Source organism: Mastomys coucha, unplaced genomic scaffold (assembly GCF_008632895.1).
Source record: "Mastomys coucha isolate ucsf_1 unplaced genomic scaffold, UCSF_Mcou_1 pScaffold15, whole genome shotgun sequence".
In the NCBI taxonomy this organism is placed as follows: domain Eukaryota; kingdom Metazoa; phylum Chordata; class Mammalia; order Rodentia; family Muridae; genus Mastomys; species Mastomys coucha.
The window spans coordinates 111,445,819-111,455,837 of NW_022196897.1; the positions used below are offsets into that span (position 1 = coordinate 111,445,819).

General features: G+C 37.4%; 1 protein-coding gene across 1 annotated transcript in view; it reads right to left on the reverse strand.

The window, feature by feature from the left end:
- The window catches only part of Cops2 (COP9 signalosome subunit 2), a 31,156-nt gene that overhangs the window by 3,472 nt on the left and 17,665 nt on the right, over positions 1-10,019 (reverse strand). The window contains exons 5-13 of the mRNA XM_031373255.1: positions 9,952-10,014; positions 9,760-9,837; positions 7,648-7,822; positions 6,814-6,992; positions 6,654-6,706; positions 4,200-4,297; positions 2,851-2,933; positions 1,794-1,852; positions 4-68 (exon numbers count right to left, since the gene is read on the reverse strand). Coding sequence (XP_031229115.1) covers positions 4-68; positions 1,794-1,852; positions 2,851-2,933; positions 4,200-4,297; positions 6,654-6,706; positions 6,814-6,992; positions 7,648-7,822; positions 9,760-9,837; positions 9,952-10,014 — 853 coding nt within the window. The remainder of the gene's footprint in view (positions 1-3; positions 69-1,793; positions 1,853-2,850; positions 2,934-4,199; positions 4,298-6,653; positions 6,707-6,813; positions 6,993-7,647; positions 7,823-9,759; positions 9,838-9,951; positions 10,015-10,019) is intronic.

The window sequence follows — 10,019 nt, forward strand, 5'->3', positions numbered from 1 at the left end:
CACCACCCCTCTTCTGATGATCCAGTTCAAGGAGTTGGTTGACTTGATCAATTCGGCCATGAATAGTGCTGGAACCAAATGAGAAAGCAAGGTCTCCAGTCATCTCTGCTAAGCACATTCACAGAACACCTATCACCAACCATCACTCACACACACAAACACACACAGAGATAGACAGACAGACAGACAGACAGACAGACAGACAGACAGACACACACACACACACACAGCCAAACAAAACACCAACATAAAAACAAAAAACAAAACAAAACCCAAACCTACTTTGCTTACTTCTAACAAGTGAATTTGGTGTTAGTTGTAACATTTATCACCTTATTCTATTTTTAAGACACAAGATCTCCACTTAGCTGCCACTTTCCATCGGACACTCACATTATGAAAGGTAATGACACCTGCCATACTTTCAAAGCAAACTGCTATTAATAACTTAAAAATGGTTTTGTGACAGATGGTGCTCACACCTTATAGGTTGGACACGGGGGCACTCATCTTTATTTTTTTTAAAAGATTTATTTTATTATTTTACATAACTACACTGTAGCTGACTTCAGACACACCAGAAGAGGGCATCAGATCTCATTACAGGTGGCTGTGAGCCACCATGTGGTTGATGGGATTTGAACTCAGAAGGGATTTGAACTCAGAACCTTCGGAAGAATAGTCAGTGCTCTGAACCATGAGCCATCTCACCAGCCTGGGGGGACACTCATCTTTAATCCCAGCACTTGAGAGGCAGATGTGGACAGCTTGGTCTACACAGCAAATCCCAGGCCAGTCAGTCTCAGAGCTACACAGTGAGACCATATCTTTAAAAAAAAAAAAAAAAGACAGACAGACTATCCAGAAAATTATCACTGTGTATGTATAAACAGGTGTGTATATGCCCCAGCACATGTGTGAAGGTAAGAGTATAACTTTTGGGAGCTGGTTCCTTTTATAGATTGTCAGGCTTATGCAGAGAGTGCTTTAACTTGCTAAGCCATGTCACAGGCCCAGTAAATAAGTTCTTAGTAGTATGTAAACCATACGAAGAATGAGAAACCTGCCTGAAAAATGACTTAGAACCTTTCTAGAGGTCATGTGTTCAGTATGTTTACTCACTTACAAAAGAAAGAATCACTGTATATCTTCTATTAGGAAAATCACAGCCACAGTGGTCCTTGTGATAAGTCAACAGTTGAGCTGCTATGCTATCCTTGTCATCACTGTCCAGACTTTATGATTACTGTGGTGTCTGAAAGAGAGTGGTCTCCACAGGCTCACCATTGAACCCTTAGTCCCCAGTTAGCTGGAGAAACTGTTTGGGAAGGATTAGGAAGTGTGTCACAGGAGTGGGCTTTAGTTTTCAAAAGATGAGAGCCATTCCCAACGTCTCTCCCTCTGCCCTCTACTAGCCAATCAAAATGTAAGCTCTCAGCTTTGTCTTTTCCCCACCATCGTGGACTCTCTGAAACCATGGCCTAAGTCATGATTTTTTTCTAAGTTGCCTTAGCCTTGGTGTTTTATCACACCAACAGAATAAGACAGAAGCCAACATCTTAGAATTTTAAAAAGTTGCTAAGGGAGTTGGAAAGAGCAGACAATGTATAAGAGTACTTGCTACTCTTCTAGAGGACTGGAGTTTAGTCCCAATACTAATGTTTAGTGGCTCAGAATCATATGTCACTCCATCTCTAGGGGATCTAATACCCTCTTCTAGCCTCCACAGGAACCTGCACTTATATACATATACGCGACACACAGTAATTTAGAAAAAGCTGCAAAGTACTTACTTATCCAGTATGCACTGCACCAGCAAGCTTTCCACGTCAGCTACGTCTATGTTTAGCTCCTAGGACAAAACAGTTCATTATATAATTTTACTAACTAACATTTAAAAAGATTTCACGATTATGTTTGGCTTTAATCTATACCACTGAATGGAAACAATAAAGGAGATTTCATCTTTCCTTTTCTTTACTAAAATGGCAATTTAACCCAGGGTCCCATACATTTGGCAAGTGCCTTCTTACTTACTGAGCTACAACCCCATCTGTGCAGAGAACTTTTTTCTGTTGATCCTGGGCACTGATCCTAGGATCTTGTGCATATACTACACCACTGAGCTATGTCCCAACCCTCTTGTCACATTTAAGATAGGGTTTCACTAAGTTGGTCAGGCTGGCTTAGATTTACTCTGTACTCAAGGTGGGCCTTGAACTTCAAATCTTCCCATCTTAACCTCCTGAAGAGCTGAGATTAGATGTATCCTCCTGGGCTTGGCTTAAGATTTTAAACAAACCTATTACCACATGAGAATATCCTGTAGGCTAGCATTCTGTACTAAATGGCGCCCTCTTGTAACCCTGGGGATACTCCTACTCCACATGCAGTGCCTGGAACTGGACTTTTATTAATGCTTCATTCTCTTCTACCTAAGAATAAGGAATCTTAGAAACTGAGTGATTTGTAATTTCTCTCTTATACATTAAAACTCTTTTCTATTAAAGCAATTTACATTAAATAACTGAAAATTTCATATTAAATTTAAAGCCTTGGCTAGGCATGGTGGTTCAAATCTGTAAACTTGGAAGGCAAAGGGACAAGAAAATTAGGAGTTCAAGGTCATCCTCAGCTCTACAGAGTTACATGAGTACACACTCACATTCTATATCAAGTTAGCCTGGGCTACCTGAAACCCTGTCTCAAAAATCTACAGTGAAACGCAAAAGTTATATTCTACTTACAAAAAAAAAAAAATGCATGTCCAAGTTAGTCACATTTAAAAAGATAAAGATAGGTACACTGCAATTGTAGGCACAAATCATAAACACTAAAATCCACAAATACCTTAGAAATAAAAGGAATATGTATTCTTGTGTAAGGCTTAATTAACTTTATGAGGACTTGTGTTCTGATGTTTCGCAAAAGCTCTGAAAGACAAAAAGAAAAAAAACATTTTAACTGTGAAGGTCTTTATGAATCATGTAAGCACAAGCTATGTTAATTAACTACACGATTTACCGTTTCAAACCATTTTGCTTTGTAAAGACATGGGGTGCGGTAAAAGCACAGTCTGAGGCTGTCTCTCTCAATTTCTCGTTCCCTGATTATGTTTATGTTGCAGATCTCCTAAACTATTTTTCTGTCTTCTTGACATCCCCCCATGCATCATTTCCTTAACCTTTAACATATTTGAGAAGTTCTGGTTTATATTAGCTGAGTTGCTTGTCCTATGGCTCCTATAGTCTAGTGCATTTCATCTTACACTTTAGTTCACTTGTCCTGGAACTCAAGATGTTCCTCCCTCTCCTTAGGTTCCTAGTGCTGGGATTATAGGCATGCACTACTATGCCTGGCCCATATACAATTCCTCACACAAAACTGACTTTTTGAAAAGAAAAAAAAAAACAAACTACACTTTACAAATAGTGCTTTTATATTTTTCTGCTTTTACAAAGTAGAGTACTACTTCAAGCTCATAAAAAATATTTAAAAAAAACCCCATTTAATGAAATAAAAAAGCAAACAGGGAATAAGAGAACATTACTTCTGACATATTCCTCAAATTTTTCTGATGCATTTAGCATTTAAATATTTAGTGGCTTGCTCCCAATAGTCATTTAAGTGCCCTCAATTTTTTCCTCCTCTGTCCCTCCCCCTAAACAAAAGTTTCTCTGTGTAGCCTTGGCTATTCTGGAACTTCTTCTGTAGATTAAGATCCTCCTGTCTCTGTCTCCTGAATGCTGGGACTAAAGGTATGAGCCACCACTGCCCAGCCCTCAATAGTTCTTAATAGATGGGAACACTGGAGCTGTCAGGGCAATGTCTGTCTGTGGCAATCCAGCACAACTAAGCCTTACTTTACTCTGAGAAAACTCCCCAATGTTTCCTTATATTTTGGGGGAAACTACATCACCTATACATCCAATATATTTTCACAGCTTTTTGTCAAACCTTAACAGTCAGGTTTGAATCTAAGCATCAATAACCAAATTCTAGCAATATATACATTAGAATAAAAAGGCAAATGAAAACAAATGCCATGTACAGACCTGATGTTCATATAAAGTCTGCTAATGACTTAGCACTTAGAAATGTTTCTGTCCTTTGCTACGGCAGTTTATTCCACGCAACCCCATCAAGAAGCATGTACTTAACAACGTCAAAAAGGAACAACTCAGCCAGCAACAACATACCTTCAATGTGCTCTCTTATGAATGGGTCATCCATGATGTTGCTGTGATTTGTTTTCAGAATCTTTTCAAATTCAGTGATGTCATTATTCTGATAGGCACTAACATGGAAAAAAAAAGGATAACGTTATCCCATGTATCAAACATAATCCAGAGTCTACCTCTCAATCTTTATATGCAACAACTGCAGCTTTATTATTGTTTCTATTAAAGAAATCAAAATTAGATATATGTAACCTTCCTCAAAAATCCTTTTCTACCAACAAATAAATAACCCCCCAAACTACTGCATTTTTGTTTTCTAAAGGAAAGAGTAAATGAATATGTTTGGGGGAGGGGATGTTACTCAGATATATTAGTAATTTAACAGAATCTCAAATCTTAGTCTTGTTCAAAGTTGACAGTAAAATGTTTATTATATTAGTTGATGTTTTCAAATTAAATTGTGCATTTCTGATCCCTAATTGCTCTTAAAGAAAGAAACCAGGTTTCATGCACATTATTCAGCAAGAGAGCTTGGTCTTAGCTTTCAAATAAGAAAGCATATCCTTTTTGAAGAAGAACCAGAAACTAGAGCTTCCTAATTTTTATCTTCTAGAAAGCTACCAGCAACTGCAGAAACTTTTCAAGAGGATTGATTCTCAAATCTTTCTAGCCTTACAATTTCATCAACCTTTACAGCAGAAACATGAGTGTCAAGAAATGCCAAGTGATCACATACAGAGGACACAGTGATGGAACCCCATGTTGCAGAAGGCCAGAGGCTGATTATGTCTGTAAGTCTCCTTAGGGATCTGGCACCTACTCTGGAAACAACTGTGTAAGGTACTATGGGATTGCTAAAGGTGCTGAGAAGGAAGAAGCCAACCTTCTGGATATGGCACCACTGTGTGCTTTATATGTTAGGCATATCATCAACCACTCTGCACGCCCTCTGCTGTGCTTCCATCTGTTGGGTCGCAATGTAACTTCATGTTAGGGGCAGGTGATTCAAGGGCTTCAACAGCAAATATTTTCCTCTAGTCTGCTGGCAACTGACTAGGAAGATAAAATTAGGAAGTATTACTTTCTTACCTACCCCAATACACTGTAATGCACAACAGGACGGCTATCTTCAGGTAGTGAGAACATTGCATGCATATTTTATTTTACACTTGCATACGACTATATTAGAAGAAAATTTTCCATGAAGTGGATTTTATTTTTATTCCTTGCTTGGGAAAACGTGTATCATTACAATAAATCTTTGAGTTCTATTATAAAAGCTTTACTGGGGTAATAAGATGTAATATAGAATAATTATTATCTTGTAAAGGTGTGATAAGATGGTTCTTTAATGTGTCTTATTGTACTTAACCAATTTACATAACATTAACTTCTAATCAAAACTTTCATTATTTCCAACATTAATTTCTAATCAAAATGTTCACTATTTCCTTAGTTGATGTTTAGCAAGCAAATGCTATAAACAAAATATTTTAAGTATTAATTTGTAGTCAAATCAACTCAAGATAATGTAACAAATATAGATAAACTAAACCTTTTGAAAAAAGATTGGAGAAATGCCCTTTTACAATTAAAATCAACCTGATTTGATAAATAGTAAACAACTTAAAACACAAGCAATGGCAAATATTGATTAATGTAGCAGTGTAAAGTTTTTATAACAAAACTTCTCCCATAGACTTGACTCTTATTTAGGGCTAAAACTGAGGTTTCATTTTCTTTTTTGAGATAAGGTCTCACTGTGTAGCCTCAGCTGGTCTGCAATCACTGTTCTGACCAGACTAGCCTTGAACTCACAGACCCTTCACTTCTGTCTCTTGAGGTTTGCAGCACCATGCCTCACCCTAAATTTCTTGTTTTAATGTCATTTTTATCGTGTCATTGAGAAAATATGCTTTTTATGCCTCTCATTACTGAAAATTCTTGATTTATTTTTGGCCAATTCCCAATTTATTTCAGACTTAAGATAGGCAGAGGTATTAATATTGAAAAACAAAGTTTTGAGACAAAGACAGCTAAAACTGGCGTATATGTCACACACAAACACACGGTTAATAAAACAAGCAAACAAAAGGTAAGTAAATAAAAATAAATGAATAACAAAGAAAACCAACTTGGGCTTGATGGTTCAGGCTTGAAAGAGGCCAAGACAGTAGAATTACAAATTCAAGGACAACCTTGGCAAGTGATTCACTCTCTTATACGGGAAGGGAGGAAAACAACACAAAACAAAAAACCAGCATAAAATAAAACAACAAACCAGATGAGATTTTATATAGAATCCATGACTAACAGAAACAGCATTAATGGCTTCAAAAGATTGACATGAGCTTTTGTGCCTTTTAGACAAACATACGAAAGAACAGATGCTGACCATCAACTATGCTGTTGTCTGTCCCTCCCCTGTGTGCAGCTTTAACAGGGTTGGCCTTAGGGAAACATAAATCTTACCTTACTAAATTTGTCATTGCTAGAATTTCTGGATCATTTTTATACGGTTTGGCCTAATAGAAAAACAAAACAAAAATAAATTACATGTGCATACTAAAAGAGTACCTCTTGTCCAGAAAGGTAATCAGCTAATAAGAAAAGTGAAAAACAGCAGACAGACCTCCTGTGAGTCAAACGGATTTATTCCTGATTTCATTAGCATATTTGCTAAGACCAAATATTTTAAACAAGTGGTTCGTCTTGGGCTTCCTGATTCATCATAATTCTTGAAAGCTTCAAAAAAATCAGTGTGTGCCTTTTCAAATTCACCTTCTCTCAAGTGCATCTTACCACCACATTCTGTAAACAACAAAACAGAAGATTAATTTATGAAGAACAAATGAAGGCTACTGCATTGGCTTTTAACTGTATGTCCTGCCTGATAGTAGCCCAGTACAGCCACAAGGTGTAACTATACCCTCCATGTGGCAATTCCAGGGTCTCTATCTTCATTCTATAAGGAAAGCTCACTGAAGAACGTATTACAAATCTTTATGGCGTCTTCCAAATAAGAAGTAATCCTTTATGTTATTACAACTCAGGAGAGGTGCTCTGATAATGTGACTTTCCTAATTACTATCTTTATTACTGTGACCTTTTTTTTTTTTTTTTAAGATTTATCTATTATTATATCTAAGTACACTGTAGCTGTCTTTAGACACACCAGAAGAGGGCATCAGATCTTATTACCAATGGTTATGAGATACCCATGTGGTTGCTGGAATTTGAATTCAGGACCTTTGGAAGAGTAGTCAGTGCTCTTAACCGCTGAGCCATCTCTCCAGCCCTACTGTGATCTTCTTAAGACAAAAACCACATGCTACTTTCTAACAGATCCCTTTATGACTTTCATACCTTACCATTTACTGTCAGTAAAACAGAAACAACCTAAGAGCCACTCAGCCTCATGCAATGACTCCTGACTTTCCCTCCTACCCTTTCCATCCAAACTTGCCTCTGATGACACCCATGATCAGCGGGTGAGGGATGGCAGACTTGATGTGAAGAGATTGCTCATAGAGTGCTTTAAGCTTTTTGTTGTTCTTCTGTGCGGTATACATTTGGATTTCCAAAGCATAGATTTCTAATAACTGGGTACCTTTTTTCAGGTCATCTTCTCCATCATCAGTCTAGGAAAACAAATATTTCAGTCAAGACAAAATGCAGGGACAACTGAGGGATTTTTACTAGCGTTAACTTGGGAACTTTGTATCTCTGTGTGGAAATGCATTATAGATTTTACTGCATCACGGCTAATGGTAGAGTGACCCAAGGAACCAAGGGAAAAGGGGCTAGAAGTTTTTGTATGTATGTATAAAATACTCTTTTAAAGACAATGACATTCATTAAGAAAACTGTGTATGTTGCATATGTGTATGCTTATGCGTTCCTGTGTGTAGGTCAGGGAACACTGGCTGCCTTATCTCTTGAAGCAAGGTCTCTCAGGGAACCTGAAGCACACCCCGGCCACCAAGCATCCTTTGCCTCTTTCTCCAGCACTGGGGTTCCAGGCATGCATGGCCATGCTGACTGTTATCAGTGGGTGATGTGGATCTAAATTTGTACCCACTTATGAAAAGTGTTTTTACTTACTGAACCATCTCCCCAGACTCATGTATTAAAAATTTGATGTTAGAAGACCCTTGCTGTCAAGCCATCCATCTTCTACATGGTCAAGGAGAGAAGTGATTCCCACAAGTTGTCCTCTGACCTCAACATGTACTTTGTGGCATGTACACACGTGCATACTCTGCCCCCATTTAAATGTAATTTAAAAATCAATGCAGTTTTATATTTTCAGCTAGGAAGTACACTAATGGTCTTCCTTCACAACTGCTTTAGATCTATCTATTCAATGGAAACCCACTTCCTGAACACATGTAGGGAGATAAAATATGCTACATTTTCTCATCTCAGACTTCCTTATGCATGTCAGGAAAATTACACAGCAACCCAGAATATGCTTTCCAAATGTGAGCCTTAGCTAGATAGCCTATGGCCTATAGCCATATAGCTATAAATATTATTTAAAAAAAATACACTAGCCAAATTTATTGTTCATAAAGTCTTCAACCTTAAACTGTTGTTTAGTTATCCACTAATAAATCATAACCAGCTTACCATGCATCTGTCTCAACATAATGTCTCTCAGAATATGCAACACCTAACATGGCTATATTGGATTGCGGACATAGACACTATCACTCCAAATTTTATCTGAGAATAATGTTACAATATACAAAGAGATACCTCATATATTAGAATATAAAATATCTTTGTTATTTATATTTATAAAACTATTCCCCATATTCTCAAAGCAACTATGTAAATGCCAAGGCTTAATCTATATTGCATGTTACTAGATAGAACAGATTTACTACATGTTATAAGGGGCTTATTTGCTCCCTGACAACTGTACCTCATTCCATAACGGTAAGAACTGGAACCAGCATTGAGACCAGTGGTTCTCAATTTTTGGGTCACAATCCCCCAGGAAACAACCTTTTCACAGGGGTTGCTATTAGATATTCTGCATATCAAATATTTACATTATGATGTACAACAGCAGCAAAATTACCGTTATAAAGTAGCAATAGAAATCATTTTATGAAGGGCTGGAGAGATGGCTCAGTGGTTAAGAGCACTGACTGCTCTTCCAGAGGTCCTGAGTTCAATTCCCAGCAACCACATGGTGGCTCACAACCATCTGTAGTGACATTTGGTGCCCTCTTCTAACATGCAGATATATACGCAGATACATTGTGTATGAAATAAATAAATCTTAAAAAAAATAATTTTATGGTTGGGGTCACCACAACGTGAGGAATTATATTAAAGAGTCACGGCATTAGGAAGGTTGAGAGCCACTGATCTAACAAATGACTCAGTCAGCCTGCCTCACCTCCAAGCAAAGCCTCATTATACAAAAAAGGCTGAACTTAAACTCATGATCATGATCCTTTAGAAACTTATATTTTTGGGATAGATGCTTACACACAAATATTCCTAAGTAAGCTGAAAACTAATATTTTATGCTTATATTCAGGAAAAAGTAAGGGAATGTTACCTGACAAGACTGATGTAACTGGCGTAAAATTTTTTGAAGCTTTCCATATTCTTCTCGTTCTAAATACAATTTTCCAAGCTGTAAAAAAATTAATTAGGATGAAAAGCCTTTAGGAGGAGGTAGATATAGTTAGGACACATCACTCCCAGCACCCACCCACTCTCCGAAAGGAGGAACAAATGCAATTATTACCTTTGTGTTTGTCTTAAACCACAGTCTATCATTCTTAGCATCTTTCAAAGCTTCCAGTGTTGTTTCAT